Source organism: Ambystoma mexicanum, chromosome 3p (genome assembly GCF_040938575.1).
Source record: "Ambystoma mexicanum isolate Mex_15411 chromosome 3p, UKY_AmexF1_1, whole genome shotgun sequence".
NCBI classification, from domain to species: domain Eukaryota; kingdom Metazoa; phylum Chordata; class Amphibia; order Caudata; family Ambystomatidae; genus Ambystoma; species Ambystoma mexicanum.
The window spans coordinates 716,809,139-716,829,875 of record NC_090925.1 but is presented as its reverse complement, the minus strand read 5'-3'; the positions used below and the strand labels follow the sequence as shown (position 1 = coordinate 716,829,875).

Here is a 20,737-nt window from a genome sequence, read left to right as displayed (position 1 = left end):
AGTTCGGTCATCCATGTTTCTTGGAGGCATATATCTAGTTCTTCCAACCAATTGGGCAGGTTTAGAGTTGTTTTTGTTTTGCTGATCGTCTTTGTGTTTATTGCAATCTCATTTTGATTTTTAGTTTCACCAAAGTTGGGAACGCTTTTATCCATGATTGCCTAATGCCATTTCTCATCAGCGGTTTTAAGATTATTTTCTACATTCTTCTGCATTGTAACCGATGTTGGCCATCTTGAATTCGAAAATATCAAAACCCAAACAGTATCACTGCAGTTGCATCCAATAAGATGTCAGACCATTCTGGAGTCTGTGTTTCACTTTATCATTTTTGGGTTGTAAGACATTGCTGCGATTCAGCATCAGATTATCCTTGCCTGCAACAATACACTTGAGGACAAGACAGTACTTATATTTTGTTTTTTTTCTTGGCCTTGTTTTTCTTTGAGGGTTTTGTATCTTTTTTTTTTTTTTTTAATTGCATTGTTCTGTGACATTCTTTGGGTGTGAAGCCATACTGGGCCTTTAGCTTCAATCTTTGGTTCGATATAGGGGGAACCATTCAGGATTTTAATATCCGGCCGACTTGAATTTCGGCCTGTGGCTCACTGTTTACAATCCTTGTTCCGGATTCAAGTAATGTAATGCTGTTCAGTTGTTTAGAGCCAATTGCCTCCTTTTTTCATCCATTGTTCTAAACACTAAGCTGTTTTGCGAGCGCTCATTGGTTTGAGATGTGTTGTCCTGGGGCAGTAGGATGCAAACTTTCTGGTTCTTTTTCATTTCTTCTCTGGACATTCAAGCAGTGACTTTGCTCTGAGGGAGAATACAGCATGTAGGTGTACACTCTGCTGATTCTGGTATGACCTCAGTTTCATCTTCGTCCTCCTACATTGAGAGATCCAGCAGTTCGGTCTAAATTTCAATCAAGTATGATGGCTCTTTGGAAGTTTCAGTTGACTTTGTACATTTGTTTGCATCTGTATTTCATTTCTGGGAGGCTTTTCGGGAGCTTTGATTAAAGTAAAGCTCACCGTTTTGATATTACGCAATCATTTTCTTGTTTGTAATTAGACACTACTTCGTACTTTGGTTTTTAGACTTTTTACATTGAGCAGACTTGGTAAACTTCTGAACTGCTATTTGGTTATTGCCATTAAAAATGCCAAACAAAGCCTTGTCAGATGGGTTGTTGGTAGGAATTTGTGGTGATTTGTTTAATGGATGCTCTGCTTCTATAGAGCAAGTCCTCTTTGCAGATGTCCAAGGAATTTGGACATCTATATTAGCTCCCTTCTCTGCTTGATTTGCTCTCATAAGAGCATCCTTAAAGGAGAGACCATCGTTATTCTTCAAGGTGGCAAACGTTTGCGACTGAGTGATTTATTTTTAGATGACGGGTCCTTCAGTGGCACCTCGCATTCCTTAGTCATAGACGGCAATGGTTCTTTTGTTAAATCGATGCCTATAGCTTTGAGGTCTTTCGCTGCTACAGTTGCAGACTCTGTAGCATCTGCAGCAATGTAATTTTCTTTGTTGGCAGTCTTTGATTCATTCAATATCTCAGCATTAGAATCACTTGTAGTACGAGCGTCAATTTGAGAGTGCCTTGAAATTTCAACCTTTCTTTCGTGCCTCAATAGGCCTAATGCTACTTTTGCGACATCTGCGAGTAATCCTTTTTGTCCTCGCTGCGCTTAGATCCTTTACAGATCCTTTACAGTGTCGTTTATGTGCTTGTACTTTAATAGATTGTAATTCTTGAATGTATTTTTTGATCTCCGCTTCTGTTTGGATGGTCTCATTTCCTTTCTTAGTTGGGGTCTATAAAGAGCTCTCAGAATTTTGGGATATTCACGATCCATCATTGAAGAATCGGTACTGTTATCAGAGGATGAGTCAAGTGTTGAATTACTGTGACAGGGAGCGTTCAGTGGTGCAAGTTTCCTATTTTGCACTGTTTCATTGTCCTTCGCTTCCCGGCATGAGGCATGTATGTTTTGTATAGGCTCTTTGGAAAGTTGGGTTTGAGTTTGCCTCCGCCTTTCCTAGGCACAGTAGATTTTAGGTGACTCGCTGTTTAATATACGCCTCCTTTTTAAAGCACTACTATGCCATTTGGTTTTATCATTTGTCTGTTTTTTTTATATTGGTAGGAATAGATTCATCATCACTCATGGATACATTCCAGCTTTCTCTCGCATTGTTTTGAGCAAGCACCACCCCCTCCAACTCCTCTGCTCCATCCCTCCTGATATTACTCCCTACTTTAAGCTCTCCGTACCCCCTCCTAACATAATTTCCTCCAGCTTTTCACCTCGGCCGCATGCTCCCGCCCTCAGCTTCACCGGCCTCCAGTCCTAAACAGTCCTTGCAACACGCTACAGAATCCTTCAATTGCTAGCTACATCCTGCGTCAATAAACATCAATGACTGAGCAGGCCGGCTTATATGGGATGGTTCCCCCTCCCTGGCTGGGACCTAGGAGGAAGATCTGTACTTTGGGTCCAAGTAATGAAGGTCTCTGATTAGTTATGGGTCAAAACCAACAAAACCTGATACAACACAAATATTTTGGGGAACAGGGGATCAGGCGAACGGGGACACTAACACGTAGTGCCAACTCGAGGCTGCTCCCTGCCGCTCATCATATAAAAGCTTGACATTCTGTGGACCCAGCGTGTGAGCTGTGCCTGGTTTATCATCTTTGCTTTCGAGTTACTTTTTCCAGTTCATTCTTCTTTCATGCAATGACTCCATTGCTTCGCCAGCGGCATTCATCTTCCAACGAAATGTCTTCCAACTTTTTCTTGCTTTGTGGAATATGTAGACATTCCTTTAGCTCTTATGACCCACTTATGATATGGCCCCTTATGAGGCGTTATTCATTTTATCCTCGGAGGTGGGTTCTGGAGCTTTGGTTCGCCTTCCACAGGCTTTCAGTTTTGCGATGGTCTTTTCCTTGCACATGTTGTGGGAGGCGTTTTGCCTTACCCCACTGTATGTAGTCATTCCTTTTGCTCTGATCCACTTGGGATATGGCCCCTTATGAGGCGTTATTAATTTTTTTTATCCTCGGAGGTGGATTTTTGAGCTTTGGCTTGGCATTCCTTTAGTACTGTTTAGCGGGAGGGAGGGTTTTTTTAATTGCAGTATTGCACCTCCAGTTGCTGCCATGACAGGGGAACAGATGACTGGGGGTTAACTTGCCCACCTTAGTTATAGGCCAAAACTTGCCTGAGGGCAAGGTAGCCCACTTTGATGCTTCAAAAGCCCCTCGTCTCCCCATCCGTCCGGATGGGGGCGGGGTGGCCTTTGATGTGGGGTGTCGGGGGCAAGGACAACCTGTCACCTGCCCGTGTCACCTCCTTGCAGTTGTGGGCACCCAGAATCTGGATCCCTTGTGTGCTGGGACCCAGTGGCCTACCCCAACACCCGCATAAGTGGGACAGGTGCTGCCCGCGTCCCGGCCTTCGACAGAGCCCACCTCTCAGCTTATGCCCCTAGGCCTTCCAGTTCCGGAGGGCTTATGTCTATAAGTCTGTGTGTTTTAGTTTGGGGGCAGCCATGCAGGGTTTGACAGGTGACAGTAATGACAGTGCCATAATGAGGCCAACCAAAAGATGAGGTGGAAAAACTTTGGCCACAAGCTTTATTGTACGTGAGCTATGGTGCGAAAGAAAACCAACCCTAATAAAACATGATGAAAAAACATAAAACAAATTTTGGGGCACAGGGATCAGGTGAGCGGGGACCCTACTCCCAAGTAGGGCAAACTCTAGGCTGATACCTGCTGCCACCCTGAGGGGGTGCTGCCCGGCAGCTCTTCAGGTCCCCCCAAAATAGGAAATAATTATGAAGAACAGCCCCTCTCTACCATTGAGATAGAAAATGTCCCTTGTAAAGATGTCCATACCTTCTATGGAGCGTTTTTTATCCTTTGGTTGTATTGTTGGGAGATTATAGGTTCTGGTTGTATTACTTTTATTTTTAAAGGTTTAGTGTTTTGAGGTACAGGCTACATATTTGGTTAAGGGGTGTACAGTCAACGTAGCCTGTTTTATTCTAGGATGCAAGGAATGTCAACGTTGACTTGGTATTACAGTTGACTAGGCATAACCTGTGTAACTCATACCTTTAAAGACTTTGCTACCAATGTCAGTTACGCGTGATCCAGGGTTAGACCTAGTGACAGCATATTAGTTACTCCAAAAATTGACCTTAAAATTGACCATAAAATGAACTCAAATTTACACGTACCAACCAAATAGACTAATTCGGTTTTTTATTTCTTTTTTCTCCCCCCCCCCTTTTTTCTTTACTTTCTAAATTTGACTTTCACTGTGGTTATCCATATGTCTTTCTCTCAAACCTATGAATCCTCCCCTTCACCAACCCTTGCCTTTCTGTGGTTACACATTCAAATGCTCAAACCATTGTCTAAATGAATGTGAATTAGCATTCAACAATTTATTTTTTATATGGTTTAATCCAACATATCTGGATCACTAATTCACAATGTATAATTTGAATGAATTTTGTTGTTGAACTGGTGTTTAACTCTAATTTATGCTAACTAACTGTATAATATACAGGAATAAGGCCCTGATTTGATAAAGGCTGTATGTCCAGCCGAAACACGGGTCATTGCTAAGGACAACTTTTTCAAAATTAAAAAGAATACTTACCATTGACAACTTGAATTGGCGCTGTCTTCTATCTGAGCAATTTTTAGAGTAACTATTTTAGCAAGTGTTTTATTAGGCTTTTTAACCACACTCAAAGACGCAAAATACAGTTTACCTTGTTCTAAGCACAACCAATTTGGTGGCTCACCTGATTCATGTTGCCTTGACAGACCGGACCTCTAAAGCCTTAAACTTTAAACTAGTGACAGCATATGCAAGAGACGGAGAGACTTGTTCACTGCGTACGCACATATCTTTGAGAAGGAGGAATTGTGCTATTGTGCAGCCAATTTATAACTCCAACTGCATGTTAACAAACTGAATGTTGTCATGTGGATATGGTTGGAAGCCAACAACTGTACCAATTGCTCCATTGACTAAACTTTGTTCTACGTCTCATTTTAGAATTACTCTGCAGTTTAGACACAATGTTAACATATTTTCTCCAATCCAACTGTGTTGGAGATCGATTTTTCAAAGCCATTTAGTCGTGCTGTTGCTTGCGGACACATGGTAGTGTCATGCACTTCTAGTTTGTCTGTGGAGCGCAGTATGGGTTGCATTTCTTTAACATTGTCTCTGTGAATTGACTGCAGTTTGCTATGGTTGGCATTGTATATTTTAATTGTTCCATTACATCAGGAGTAGATGTGTTTTGACATACAGCTCATCGATTAGTCTATTTAAGATGGATTTTGCATCTTTAGTAAGCAGAACAGTTCTAATGCTTTTTAAAATGTTAGCATAGGTGAGGGTTACAGACTGACGCATGTTTTGAGTTAGTTCTCTATACAAAAAATGTTGCCGGAGATTTACATTTCCTATGCTGACAAGTGTTTTGCAATACTGTTTGTATCCTAATGTTTTGAAAATGGGTTGACTGGTAACTGTAGGAGGTCTCTGAAAAAAATAATGCGTTTTCCTGCAAGCCATTCTTCGTAGTCTGTTTTTAGGAATTGATGCATTCTGAGGTGAATTAAAGCCAACATGAGTTTGGAAACCATGCTTGCGTCATCAATTAGGAGCACATTCTTTTTTGTTTCAGAAGTCTGCTTACTTTAATAGCAGCTTCTGCTGATAATTTGTAATATTCGAATTTGCGTTGTTCTACTGGAAGGAGCAGTAGTCTGTATAAAGTTACATCTACGTTATAGGCAGCTAAATCCGTGGGGGCTGTTACAACAGGTTGGTTACGTTTTGTAGAAATTATTTTAATGTTTATATAGGAGCAAAGGATATCATTTTTACAGCTACAACTTTTAGTTTCATGTTTAAAACATGTTCATTTTCTTCAGTGACTTCAAGATAAATTGAGTTATTCATTTTAGCTGTGATTTGAGCACTGACCAGTCTTCTTCAGATTGTGTATAATGATACGTTGGATTTTCTATTTCAGTCATGGCTATTTCTGCTTCATTTAGAATGAGTGGTTCTCCAAATGGTTCTTTGCTTCCTGTAAGGGAAGGTTGTCTGCCCTCAGCGTCTTTATCTAGCTTCAATTTCTTCCTCTTGGCGTCAATTGTCAAAGATTTCTTTGTATTGCTTGAAATTGACATTTGTTATGCTGCTCTCATTTGCATTCAATGCAGCTTCAAATGAGTTATGGTTATCTAATAATTCTTTTTATTCTTCTTTTCTCCATGGTTTTAAAGGTTGCAGTAAGGCCATGCAATAAAGTTCCCTATGTTGCAGAGATGTGAGTGATAATTATGTGATTGGACTGGGGTTGGTAAGTTTTTCCTTCACAAGTTGAGACTACATATTTGCCAGTTGTCTCATCTGGTGACATTATTTTTGTAGTAGTTTGGGGCTATGTGGTACAAAGCAGGACTTCTGTTTGGGTAGTATGCATATATTTGTTTTTTAAAATGACCTGGCTTTTGTGGCCATTGTTTCTATCTCTTGGTAGGATTTCAGTACTGGTTTTTTTGTTTTGGGAAACGAAGCTGGACCATGGTTTAGCCAGACAAGGTGTTCAGATTTGCCATATAAGCCTGTACCTGTTAAACGGTCTGCAGCTTCGTAGTACCACCATTCTCTATGGGAGAGCATTTTTATACCAAAGCCGTACAGTTTTTGTGACATTTTTGTCAGATATGTCATCCAAGAGGTCTTTTAGCTCTTTTTTCATCTTTGGTGATGTAGGCTGTGACATATCTTGTAACAGCAGTGGCATTGTCTGTAATGTATTTTATGTCTATTTGTATACCACGAGAGGGCAATGATTGCATTTTAATCTTGGATGTATTTTGATGCTTAGTCCCTTTTAATGTTGTATGTTTTCGCCTTTTACATTGTCTAAAAGACATCAGGCTATTTACTTGTCCTTTTGTCGAAACTGGTCTAGTGAAGCCAAAGCGGCATTTGGTATAGTATTTACCTTTTAGTTTTGATCTGTATTTGCCACACTTATGTTTTTGGAAGTGTACGATTTACGTAGGTCACTGTGGTTTCTGAAGGGATGTTGCAGGTAATTTATTTTCGAATAAACTGTAAAACAGTGGTATCACTGTCGTCGCAAATTTGGTAGCATCTTTTATCCAAAAAAGCATGTGTATGAGGTGCTCCTCTGGATTGATTTTATTTTCTCCAAAAGAAAGGTTACTTCTCCGAGTGGAGGGGTAGTTTTATTGCAGTTGAAGTGCAGCATGACAATAAAGCGATGGTGAATGTACCTTGATACATTCACAGGGTCAAGAGAACAGTCCTTGTGTTTTTGTCTATTCCTTCTTTATTTTGGTTTGCTATGCATAAGAAGTTGTGCAAGTCATTCCATGCGTATTTTACACAGCTTAAAATGACATTTGGGTGGGCCAGGGTTCCTTGGCATACAACCATCAGCTTGATGTTGAAACCAGTTTTCTTTTGTACCACTCATGTTTGCCAAGAGATTTGTGATAGTTGAATGTAAAACTTGATCTTTTAATTTTTTTAAGCAGGTGGGGAGCAAACATGTTTTAAAAAAATAAATAATTAAAGCCTGTTTTTAATGTATGTGTAACTCCATTAGAGTTGCTAGTTCACTTTAAAACTGGAAGTGGAAAATGTATTCATTTTGTCTGAATCTGGGGTCTTCAGAAAATATTTGTAAAGAGCGATATTCTGATGCAGTTATTTGTGTGGATCTTTCATCATATCTTCCTTAGCCTGTAGGAAAGTACACTATCCTTTGGCTTGACGCATTTGATATGTTTCTAATGTATCTTCTATTGATATTTTATTTGTATTGCACTCGTACACAAGTGTCTATGGAATGCAGTGGATGACTTGTATACTGGTCTAAAATGTTGGCTGCAGTAATAAGATCTACATGTACAGAATTGGCTAGTTGGTGGTGCATCCTGAATTATTTGGGTGGTTTAAGTTCTCCTCTGTTTATATATTTGTAGTGTTTGTTTTCTTTTAGATATTGTAGGGCATGTCTATGTTAACTTTGTTGCTAAATTTGTTTCTTTTGTTGGTACACCATTAACTCGATTGATTCATTGGCCTTTGTACTCCTAGAGTTTCTACAACTTCTTTGAGATTTTATGGCAAATATACTACTTTGCCACAAATGCCTTTTAGTAACTCAGAAGGAGGCAATTTGGCTATTTGGGTTTGAAGGCGTATTATAGCTTGAAATGGGTGTACCGTTTGGATTATAATGCTCTCATACAAGTTGTTGAACCTTTAAAAGTGGGAAGTTGTGACAGCACGTGATGGCATTTGGTTATTGTGAAGCTTTGTATTGCAGTACATGCAAACTATTGAGGGGTCAATTTTAGTTATTTTTTGATTATAAAGCTAATTGGAACCATTGGGATTCCTCATTGTCTATTTTTATAAAACATGTCTATTTTTGTGCTGTTTTTATAAACGGTTCTGCCACAAGACAAATACTTGGTCTGGTATTTCAGCAGCTGTTTTGTTGAAACTTTGCTTTTTATTTTTTGTATGTTAGATTTTCACTGTTTTCTGAAGGTACTAAAGATTTACTTTGGATGTGCTCTATTTCTTAAAGGAGTTGTTTGGCTGTTCATGTAGGAACATATTATTAAAATTGTGCAATTGCAGAGCAGTACTTTTTGCATGGTACAATCTATGCACAAGATGTATAGTGGAATGGTGTGTTGCCACCATTTTGATGTGGTGGAGTGTCCTTTTGCAAGCAGTTCCCGAAATGCAGGCTAATGAATGTCCTTGCAGTGCAGCGTGGTTGCACACTGGACAGGAGTCCATGGTTTGTAAAGTATTCATTCTGCCTCTTAGTTTCACATAGTGATTGAGGAATTGTCAATAAGAGGTGAAGGATTGTGGGTGTGCATTGCACATTGAGCTGCATGTCCATTTGTACACTGGACAGATTGGGCAAAAGGAACGCTTTGTTCAATGTTTGTTGGGGATGTTTCTTCTATAAAGCTTTCTTGTACCTTAATGGTGTGTACTACCATTACATACCCTTGGCCATTACCGTCTATGGCAATTGGATTTTTTGTTCTTGTAAGCCTCTCCATTAAAATATGCTTCTGTGCTGCTTGTGTGAATCCATTCACCTTCACAGAAGTTTGAAAATGTATCTATATTGACGTTGCACATGTATAGAAGTAATATTTGAGAGACTACTCTTATGGAGGAAACTGAGTGGGACTGGCCAGAAGGCATTTTAGTACCCATACAAGCTCTGCATGCCAATACTACAATGAGTGCGTCTGTCGGGAAGGAGACTTGTCAGGCGAAGTCAAAAGCACACCCGGAGTTAAGCAGGGCTGTCCACTGGCCTCTGCGCTATTCATCGCCTACATCGGTGACATCCAAGAAATCCAAAAAACAAGTCTTTCTGCCAAAAAATTGGAGCCACAGAAATTGGTCACCTGCTGTACGCAGACGATCTCACCATCTTCGACCAAACAGAAATAGGGCTACAACGCAAACTAACTGCCCTACAGCAATACGCAATGAGTAATCATCTGGAAAGCAACATAAACAAAACAAAAGTAATGATCTTCCAAAATGGCGACAAAAAAGCCAGCAACTTCAGATGGCAACTAGGCCAAATTGAAATTGAGGCTGTTAACTCATTCAAATACCTCGGAGTATTCCTGGACAGCTCACGTCTGGAAAGCACAATGCAAAAGGAACTGTTTGAGCGGCTAACTTGTGTTAGCGGCACAAGCAAAAATCATCATCGGAAGATTCGGAAAATTCTCACTTGTGCCAACACTAAACTTCTACAAAATGAAGGTTGTGCCTACAGTCACTTACGGCATGGAAGCAATGCCCACGATTCCAAAGCAAATATGGGCAAAACTGGAGGCCCGGTTTTGGCTAAAGGTACTGAGATTACCTCCATCTACATCAGGAGCAGCCATCCGGCGGGAACTCAGTCTCAAATCACTACAATGTACAGTGGTGTGCAACACCATGATGCTTTTTAGAAAAGTCAGAATGGACACCAGAACAGGATCTTCAACATGATCAAATGCGAAATGGACTGCAAAAACAGTGGTCTGTTAACAGTATGGCAAGAAGAAAACCAAAAAGTACTACGTGATATAGCATCTGACGAAAAAGAACTAATTCAAAATCCATGCAAAGTTCTAAGGAAAATCAAAGATGCAGATTGGGCAAAGACGATAGACATCAGTCAGTTTACAACTTACTTCTCACTTACCATGCAACACAATGAAAAGAAATCAGTTAGAGTTTTATAAATCAATTTCCAAACAGACAGGCGAGGAACTTAATTTTGCGAGCACGACTGAACTTAAAGGGATGGTCTAGTAAAAAAGTTTATTTAAAAAATAGATAGGCAACATAAAAAAAATACTAGTATTCTCCGTTTTAAAACTTCCTATGTAAAACTTTGAGCTATTCAAGCTCAAAATTTGCAAAAGCAAGCACAAGGGCGCAGCCATTTTGTGAAATGGAGGCCCTCCTGTGCTGGCTTTTGCTTTTGCGGCACTAATGAAGGAAAAGCCAGCCAGCTGTAGTAAACAAAGGCTACCGCTGGGTGGCTTTCCCTTCATTAGTGCTGTAGGCGGAGGACGGGGACCGGAGACCAGAGCAGGAAAGCTGCAGCTGAATCTTGGTAAGTGCTATTTATTTTTTTTTACAAAAAATAAGCACTAGCTGTGTTTTTTTTTTCTAAGTTTTCCGGGCTGGAGGAGCCCGGAAAACTTAGAAATAAAACCGCAGCTTTAAAAACGTATTTATGTTTGCGGTCGCTTTTGAAGCGACCGCAAACATAAATACAACGTTATTGTGTTGGAAAACGCTGCGGTTTTTCTTTCCAAGTTTCTCAGGCTTCTCTGGCTCGGAGGAGCCTGAGAAACTTGGAAAGAAAAACCGCTGCGTTTTCCAACACAACTGCGTTGTTTCTGCCTGAATCTGCTTTTCCATTTGGGGCTCTCGGGCTCCCCACGGGGAACCCGAGAGCCCCAAATGGGAAATCAGCTGCAGGTAGAAACACTACGCGGCATGTAAACATAACCGTGTGTGTTTCTGCCTGCTGTGGCTTTCACTTTGGGTCTCCGGTGCTCCCTGGGGAGCACCGGAGACCCAAAGTGATAGCCACAGCAGGCAGAAACACACGCGGTTGTGTTGGAAAACGCTGCGGTTTTTCTCAGGCTCCTATGTTTTTAAAGCTGTGGTTTTATTTTTAAGTTTTCCGGGCTCCTCCAGCCCGGAAAACTCAGGCTCCTCAGTTTCTCAGGCTCCTACGTTTTTAAAGCTGCGGTTTTATTTTTAAGTTTTCCGGGCTCCTCCAGCCCGGAAAACTTAGAAAATAAACCGCAGCTAGTGCTTATTTTTTGTAAAAATAAATAAATAGCACTTACCGAGATTCAGCTGCAGCTTTCCTGCTCTGGTCTCCGGTCCCCGTCCTCCTTCTACAGCACTAATGAAGGGAAAGCCACCCAGCGGTAGCCTTTGTTTACTACAGCTGGCTGGCTTTTCCTTCATTAGTGCCGCAAAAGCCAGCACAGAAAGGCCTCCATTTCACAAAATGGCTGCGCCCATGTGCTTGCTTTTGCGAATTTTGAGCTTGAATAGCTCAAAATTTTACATAGGAAGTTTTAAAACGGAGAATGCTAGTATTTTTTTTTGTTGCCGATCTATTTTTTAAATAACATTTTTTACTAGACCATCCCTTTAATGAAAACCAACGAGATATTATACATCAGGGGACAAGTGCCAACAAATGGCTGCCGATTCTGCGGCAACACAACACACCCTGTCAAAGAGACAATAAGACATCTTCTCATGACATGTCCAGCAACAGCTGCCAGCAGACAACAGTATCTGTCCCATATGGCCTGCTTTGATATTGCAAATGAAGAAAACGCATGGTGGTGTAGACTCATTGGAGGTGACAAAACCACGTGGAAAATTGCAGCAGCTAAAATGCTGGAATATATTGAGCAACATCTACTTAACAGCAAAGTGTTAGTGAACATCAAATCACTCTAGACATTTGACAACAAAACCACGACACCATGAAGTGTACAGACAGTGAGAAATTTGCCAGGGAAACAAGTGTTACGAATTGACAAGCATGTTTGAAATTGTAAAAATCTTATTTGATTAAACAATAAAAAAAATATTTGGAATTCACTGATTTCATCAGTGGTTTAATTATGTTTAGAATTAATATTAAAAACTTTCTTTTCAGAAGACCTGCACTGTCAATTTGAGCTTCGAAGATTAGTCTTCTGTAGTTTTTAAGGGTTGCTCGGACTTCAGCTGTCTTAAGATTGTGAAGCGCACTTTGGTGAAAAATGTTTTGTAAAATAATTTTTTTTGCAATGCTTCACTGGCTATTGACATTGGTCGATTTTAGTTTAGGTTCATTAGGTTTGGTTTTGTTTAAACATTTTTATTTTAGTTTTTGGAAGAGGGTACTTTTATTTTTGTGCTCGCTGGTTTTGTTGAGTGACGTTACTAGCATGGTTAAAGTTTTCTATACATTGTTTTAGAGCTGGATGACCCTATGGCTTACTTTTATTTTTTGCTTTATTCTGTTTTCTAGTTTTGTTTTAGTAGGCATTCTGTTGTCTTTTGGAAAAAAGTTTGGGTGTGAAAATTGTATGGATGTATTTTGAATGGGTGTGAATGTGATGGTAGAGCTGAGCTGAATAGTGCTGTGATTTTGCGGTGTGGGGATTGTTATGGGTGGGGGTATTATGGGTGGTGTGGTTGGAAGTGTGTGGAGGTGTGAAGGGTTTGGGTTGGTGAGTAACAGGGTGGTGTGAATGAAGTTGGGACATTAAGATGTTCTGAGGAGAACCGTGGGTCTTGGAATGTTTAGGTGAGAATGGAAAGTGTGCGTGTTGAAATGAGTAAGATGGAAATGTTGATTTGAAAGGAATAGTGTAGGCTAATATACAGCAAAACTATACTATTACCATAACAGACAGATTAATACTATAGTAATGTACTTATTAGTAGGATGTTGAGAGTATTTTCTTCTGGTTCATGTCTTCGGGAATTATCTTTCTTGTAATTGTAAAAGCAAGCTAGTGGGTATATATGGTAATGGTGGTGAAGTACTTTTGGTAAGGGGTTATTTATGACTGTAGGAGGTGTTGAGTTTATGGATAGTCTACCAAAGTGTGTTAACTATGTTAGAACAATTGGAATAGGATTAGTGCTATTTGGGAGATTAGAAGGAACAGGGCAAACGTGTGTAAGAAAAAGGTGCATTTGTAATTCACTTTAGTGTTGCTGATTGTAATGAAGTGCTGTGTTTCTGGCACAATGTATTTGTAATGTGTTGCACTGTTTTTAAACGGGGAAACTGTGGCCTAGTAATGCAATGGATGATTGTTTCAGCAGTGTGTGGTGTCTTATAGTAGAGGTTTGAAAACATCTATGTAAGGGGAGTGTTGCCTATACATACTTTGGTATACATGTGTGAGCGTGTGAAGGGTGGCAGTGTAAGGGATGTAATGAGTGAGGTTGGCAAGTGACATTTATAAGGAATCGAAAATGCAGAGCGTTTAAAATCTTTTAAGGAGCATTTTCATGAGTTAAATGGATATTTGAATGTATAGCAGCACTTTGTACCTTTTTGTAAAAGAATGGATAAGCAGATGGAAAAAATGTATAGAACATTTCTAAGTGGCACTTGTTTAGAAGTTTAATATGTTGGCAGTACATGTGCCAATATGATGCATTCTAATATTCAAGTTTGAATTAGGTGTTGGATTTGGTCTTTGTATTGTGGGAGTTGTAGTTGCACTAATGCAGAGAAAAAAGTAGGACTGGATAAGTACCTTCAGATTGGAATGGGTTATGTTAGTATGCATGTGCTCCCAAGTTAATAAACTTGCGCGCACACACACAGCGTGGCACTTAAAAATGTTGTGGAGAAGGGAGTGGGTTCAGGCTACCTCTTCCTCTGAGATACTTACAGGTGTGGCACAGACTCGATAGGTGCATGTCTAGTAACATTGCACTCTGTCACTATGTACTAATCCTCACATTGCTTATGTCGACGAAACAGCTACATTATATGATGATACAATATAATGTCAACATGGACTTTTGTACTTATATGTTTGTATGTTAAGAAAAGGAAACTGTTCCTTGTGGGTAAATATATGTTTGTGCTTTTTAAGGCTGTGTTCTACTGCAATAAAAACACAGACCTCAAGTACTAGGATCTTTTTACATGTATTTTTGTGCCACACCTGTAAGTATCTCAGAGGAAGAGGTAGCCTGAACCCACTCCCTTCTCCACAGTACAATCTTTCCTCCAGGTTCAGGCCCCTCCATAAAAATAAAAGGGGGAAACCCCTTTCCCTCCTTTTACAAACTTAAAAATGTTGTACACATTGCTTTCTTTTTTGTTGAAAAAAGATGCAGTCTGTTGTAAATGTATACATACATTTATAAGCTTTAATGAAAATGCTGCTAATTTTTTTTTTTTTTTAAATGCACAGCATTTTCCATTGAATGGACGTGTCGTACCTTACAAGCTTCCATGCAGTCCTGGTGTTGACTTTGCATTCTCGTAGTTGAGTTTTTGGAGAGGTGGTATTAGAAGTGACAGTATGCAAAGAAACAGTGGTTAAAGAGAATATGCTTATTACAGGGTAAGTAGCAGGAACCCCATATACATACTTAAAATACCTGTACTGTGTATTGTTAGATGCAGATGTTGAATCTGGAAATGTTGGAGAGTTTCATAGTCGTCTTCGATGCAGATGACTGATTAACAGGAGATATGTACTCTCAGAGCTTATGTATCTGAAGTGTTGAACTGAGATAATGGGGTTCGGTGTAGTGTTTGGATGCATTTGGTGGATGGATGTGACTCTTTGAAAGCAGCCAATGAGGGAGTGTTGAGAACATGAAAGTGGAAAGGGTAGAAGGGCTGCCTCTGTTACAGGGGCCGTGGACCGGGCTGTAGTCCGCGAACGGCACATGCCACATCTGGGTCTTTCAAGGATGCCTGACAAGGAAAGGAGGCTGTGGGGATTAGCCAATGAGGTGTTGTGGTTTACAGGAAGAGCAGTGAAGATGGCTATAGCTTTGATTTTAGGAGATTCTTCAGTTTAGCAATTGAAGGTGTACGCTGAAAATCATAACATCTTTGAAAGTACTGGATTGGCAGAAGTGGAAGTTTTGTGGCTTAAACTGGGCAAGCCTGTTCTCATTCTGTGAGTATGGCTTACTTTAAATGTCCAGACTCCGTAATTGTGCATTGTGCAGGGGATAGTTTGGGGTATGTGACTCCAATGTATTTGCAGGTTGCCATGAAGGATTTCTTGAAAAGCCTAATGGAATAGTTTCCTGCTGCAAAGATATTTTTTTCTGAAATGAATCCGAGGCAAGCATGGAGATGTCCAAACATTTTCAGTCCACAAATGGTAGAATCCATGCAGCTTGTCAAAGGTTTATCTGATTTTTTATATGCTGCAGGAATGTCCTCTTTTGAGAGTGACAATATAAGTTATGATGGTGATGGTCCAGAGGCAGATTCGCAGGGTGCATGCGCTCGGTGTCCGTAGAACAGGCGCTCTGTCCGTGGACTAATTAAAATGCATCATGCAAGAACTGACATGTCCAGACACTGCCTGGCCTCAAGCACCTCCATTTTGAGTGCTGACAACCCGGACAGTCGTACTTCCTGCTGACTCATAATTGGGGTATTAAAGAAAACGGAATATCACATGATGACATACTTGTAGTATAAAAAATAAGAAAGGATGGGTTATTGGAATGGGAAACCTAAATAGGAGAATTGGGAATTTTTGTATAAAGAGGAAGGGAGTGCGGTTTCATTAAAGCGTCTTTGATTTAATGTCAGAATTTGATGGAGATGATTGCTGGGGGTAAAGGGGACAGGTGCAAGAAAGACAGTGATGGGGACCATTTCTAATGACATGATTTTTCACTTATTGTAAAAGTTCTTTAAAATTGTTAATCAAATCATGAACTAATCTACAAAATTGGGTTTACTATGTACAGTTGGTGATATTGCTTCCCTTTGCGATTGTTTATAATTCAACTGGGGCATGGTTGCTTCATCAATACTATGTACTGTAAGACTTTTCTTTTTAGTGCAGTCTATACAAATTACATTTTTTACATTAAAATATGTAGTGTATACCTTTAGATTTCCTTCTTTTGGGAAGTTCTCTATTCAAGTGTTTGCTATTTCTGTCAAAATGAAAAAATAGTTTTTTGTTTAATACCGGTTTACACAATGAATGCTAATTAAATAGTGTACTGTTTGAGAGATTTTTAGAATAAGCACTTGGGTATTTAAGTCTCTATGAACAGTATTGAAATGATAAGGTGTACACTTAAGGTTTATGCTCTGTGTATTCCATTATATTGTGTTATAAATAAAAAAATAATGTGGCAATTTTTAACTAATCATTTATACAAAAAAATATATTTGGGTGCAGTAAATGTAAGTAACGTTGCTTTATGTATGTTAGTTGGTTGATGGGTAGAACATTTTCTGTTCTACCCTGTGCTGCTGCGCTTTGAGTGCTGCCTTCTGTCCGCAGACTAACGTGCTTCCCGTACTCTGCAGTTGTACATTGGTGGGTGAATACAATATAAGGAACTTGTAGCAGATTGGGTGCACTGGTAATAACCTATGAAATTCAGTGAAGATACATTAAAGGGACGTTATGGTTGCAAGTAAAGCCGTAAACCCCCATAAATGAGTCAGTTATGGTAAGCTAAGCAACCACTGTGCACTGCTAGTACTAACTCCCAGGACATAAAAGATGCCATCACAAATTTCATTGGTATCACTGATGACATCACATATCTGGGCCACTTGTTTTTGTTCACTGACCGATCTATGCCAGCCGGTTTTGTTCACTGATAGTCAGAATATAAAAATTGTTGTATATCTAGACGTTAAACATCTTGTATGTTCTTAAACTGACTTTCCTTATGGTTTGGTTTCAGCTCATGGTTCATATATATGGGGCAATATGCAGGCCTCAAACACACAATTCATTTGTATACTTGATGAACTTTAATGTTTGCATTTTCTGGTGATGTTTCTTCATTTAGTTTCCATGTATGTGCCTCTGATTTGTATGCATTGTGGGACTTCATATGTATTTGTACTAACACAAGTATGTAGTAAATCTTTAATTAGCTACTATTTATTCAATGTTTAACATTACTCAAAACTCCAAGGTAGCATTCATTATTTTGCTATCCAAACGATTACCATCCAGATTAAAAAATATTTTATTTCTATGGTGCATGGCACAGCCATTGCCTATTTGTATGTATGATTAGGTTCCTAGATTAACACTCCAATATAATGTATTTAGATGAGTACATTCTTTAAAATATTAAGTAGTTCATGATAGGTCTTCCGATCACCCCTGACCTAGTGTTACCCACATAATAAACACATCCCCTTGTAGGGACTTTTCATGAAAATGTATTTCATATGTGATCAATTACATATTTGTGATTTCATCTTTGTCCTGAGTTCGTTTTAGCAGTCCAGTGGTGCCGTGAGTTATGGTTGCTTACCTTACTATAACTGGTAAATTTCTGGGGGGGTTTCAGTTTTACTTGTGTCCCTTTTTGTTTTTGTCACTGAATTTCATAGGTTTTTATTATTGCAACTTAACCATAGCATTCCTTTTTAAGAACATTTTTCACTGAATATATGTACATATTTAAACCTAGTGTGTATATACACACGTGGTGAAGTGTATAAAGTGAAAAAACTTTGGATGTGAAGAATAATTTCAGTGCAACAAAACTCTTCATTAAAACTAGTGATTTATTTTTTTGTTCACTTGATAAGAATGGATTTCTAATGTACTGGGATGAGGAAGAGTAAGGTGCGAGTAAAAACATATTACTAATGGGGTACTACAATGAGGAAGAGGGGGACCGGGTAATGCACCAGATTACTACTAGAGGTTCAGTGTTGAAGAGTGAGGTGGGGCTAATGGAATACTGGCATAAGGAAGCGAGGTGGAGGAAATGGGGTGCTAATGCAGGGAAGAGGGTGGTGGGCTTATTGCAACGGATTACTATTAGGGGTGGGAGGGGGCAATGCAATGGATTATTAATGGGGCAATGGGAAGAAGACGATTGAGGCAGGGATAATGGGAGTACTTGACGAGGAAGAGAGGCAGGGTAATGATGCACAACTGGGACGAGGAAGAGGGTGGTAGTGGTAATGCAATGGATTTCTAATGGGGTACTTGGATGAGGAAGATGGTTGGGTAATGCAACAGGTTTCTGATGGGGTACTGGGATGAGGGCCAGAGGTTCTGCTTCGCATTACTATATGGATTCAGGGAATGTGGATGCATGTGGGACGTGTGTGTATATGATGTGTCTATGTATGTTTATAAATATATCTGAGAATCTACATCTTTGAAACAGTGCATATTTTTTTCCCTCGTCGGTGTATTCATTGCCAAAAAGACCTGATCCCCTTTAATGCTACTTACGTGTTGCCTTTACACTTGTGTACGAGCGCGATAGAAATAAAATATCAGTACATAATTCATTATAGTGCTTTTATCTGGATAGTTAAATACTTGGATCTTGAAATAAAAATCTTAATTTTTTATCATGTGAAAAGCTTGTCCAATCAAAACCAAGGTTATTGATAACCTCATCAGCACCACTTGTGCTTCTGCTGTGCACGTTTTTCAAATTCAAGAAACAAATTAAAGCTTTCATAAGCTAATCCAACATCCCCAAACAATATTCTTCTAATACCACTCCAAGTTCATTTAGGAAGCCATCCTAGGATTATTTTTTGATGATACAAAAATGGGATTGCTTACTAAATTCACTTAAAATGCCTTCCCTACTAACATTTACTGTGCTTGCCGCACATTATTTTATATTTGAGGTTTTTTTTTGCACTTGAAAAGAATATAGATCAAGATATGAGCAACGCACACAAAAAAATCAACACTATCGCCAGACTCCAAACCCTCACAGATCCTCCTCTTACCCACCTCCAGAGCCTTAAAAGGACTCTATACACTCGCCTTGTATAATTTTCAGGGCAGTTTTAAAAAAAGAACCTAGGTTTTTACCCTCGCAATTCTAGATTTTCAAAATGGCTGATTTTTCAGAAATCAAAAGCCTCTGGTCCAGCAATGCATTGCTTTTTGGTCACCAAGAACCTCACCCTCTAAAAATCTGTAAAACTGGACATATTTACGCCAAACCAACAATTTCCTTTGAGTGCTTTGTGCTGAACGGTTTCTTATTTGGCAAACATTGGTCCAGTGGTTTGGGTTGTGCACCGGAGCAAAAATGTTTTGCCCTTTGGGAAAACTAAGGCAAAAAGTGAACGTGCCCTTTTTTACCCTTTACAGCTTTTGAACCATAACACTGGTCTGCAAACACATTTTCAGGTTGGGTGGGCACCAACCTTAACATTTAATAAAGTTTGTGATGATCAGTCTAATGGTTCAAAGGTTATTAGACCTAGAATTCTCGATTTTCCTATGGCCGATAATCCTTTTTAATATAGAATGTGTATAGCGTACATACTTTAATGTACAATGAGTTTTAATGTATACAATTCGGTTTACAGTATGCCTTTTTCCATATAGTTGCATTTTAATGTACAAATGTCTCAGTATATTGCTTATAATTCCTCATGTATGCATTTAGTCATGCTGTGTATGATTTCTTTAAATGTACAGTGCACATCTCGCTATATAATGTACTAGCTTGGTGTCCAATGCACATATTTCTCCCTGCACAGCATGCCTTTCTATGCTTTTCCAAATATACAATGAATCTATCCCAGCATAGTGCATGTCATAATGTTTAATCTTAAAATTCTGAGTACACAACTCTGCACCCAGTGTATTTCACACATTTGTACAGTGTTTATATTTCACTATTGTATAGGTCTTAATATACTGTATGTACACAATGGGTGATTCTCGGTGTGCAGCATATGAATATCAATATGCATCTCAATATACAGCCTATCATTCACAGTATAAAGGCATGCATATTGGTGTTGTGTGTATGCCTATATAGTTGAATATGATGTATGGATGTCAGTGCAGTGTATATCTTTTAGTGTATAATTTCTACATCCCAATATACTGTGAACCATGACGGAACAGGCCTATTTGTAGAGTGCACACTAACCCCTAGAAGGGGTATCGTGGTGCTATTGACAGATGAGTGATGTTTGTTACCCAACTTAATGTTACTCCGAGAATGAAATATATGCATCTCGGCGTGCAGCATAGATTTCAGTGTACCATTTATGCATCTCTGCGGGATGTAGCATCTCTGAATATAATTATGCATTTCGCTATGCAGTTAGTTTCCTTATTGAATTGTCCCCCATAGTATTTGATACTAACAACAAGGTAAAGGGTCCTGGTACATCAAAGGTTGGCCAATGTGAACTGTAAATGAATGTCATTCACCTGGTCCAAACCCATATAGCTATTCGGGTTATAGAAGTTGCATGCGTATGTGTGTTCAGACACTCCTTCAAAAGAAACAAGAATTATTGTTGGAATCAAGATGAAACCTTTATATCAAAAAGGTAGTGCGCATGGTAAAATCCAACA

General features: G+C 39.3%; 2 protein-coding genes across 6 annotated transcripts in view; one reads left to right on the top strand and one right to left on the bottom strand.

Moving 5' to 3' along the window:
- Positions 1 to 20,737, top strand: part of CDC25C (cell division cycle 25C) — a 553,873-nt gene that overhangs the window by 96,903 nt on the left and 436,233 nt on the right. Inside the window, exon 3 of one of the 5 annotated variants that reach the window (XM_069651567.1) lies at positions 14,612 to 14,764. The exons of the other annotated variants lie outside the window; for them this stretch is intronic. Coding sequence (XP_069507668.1) covers positions 14,751 to 14,764 — 14 coding nt within the window. The 5' untranslated portion in view covers positions 14,612 to 14,750. The remainder of the gene's footprint in view (positions 1 to 14,611; positions 14,765 to 20,737) is intronic. 5 annotated transcript variants of the gene reach the window in all.
- Positions 1 to 20,737, bottom strand: part of LOC138580770 (oocyte-specific histone RNA stem-loop-binding protein 2-like) — a 743,835-nt gene that overhangs the window by 628,288 nt on the left and 94,810 nt on the right. The gene's annotated exons all lie outside the window — the stretch shown is intronic.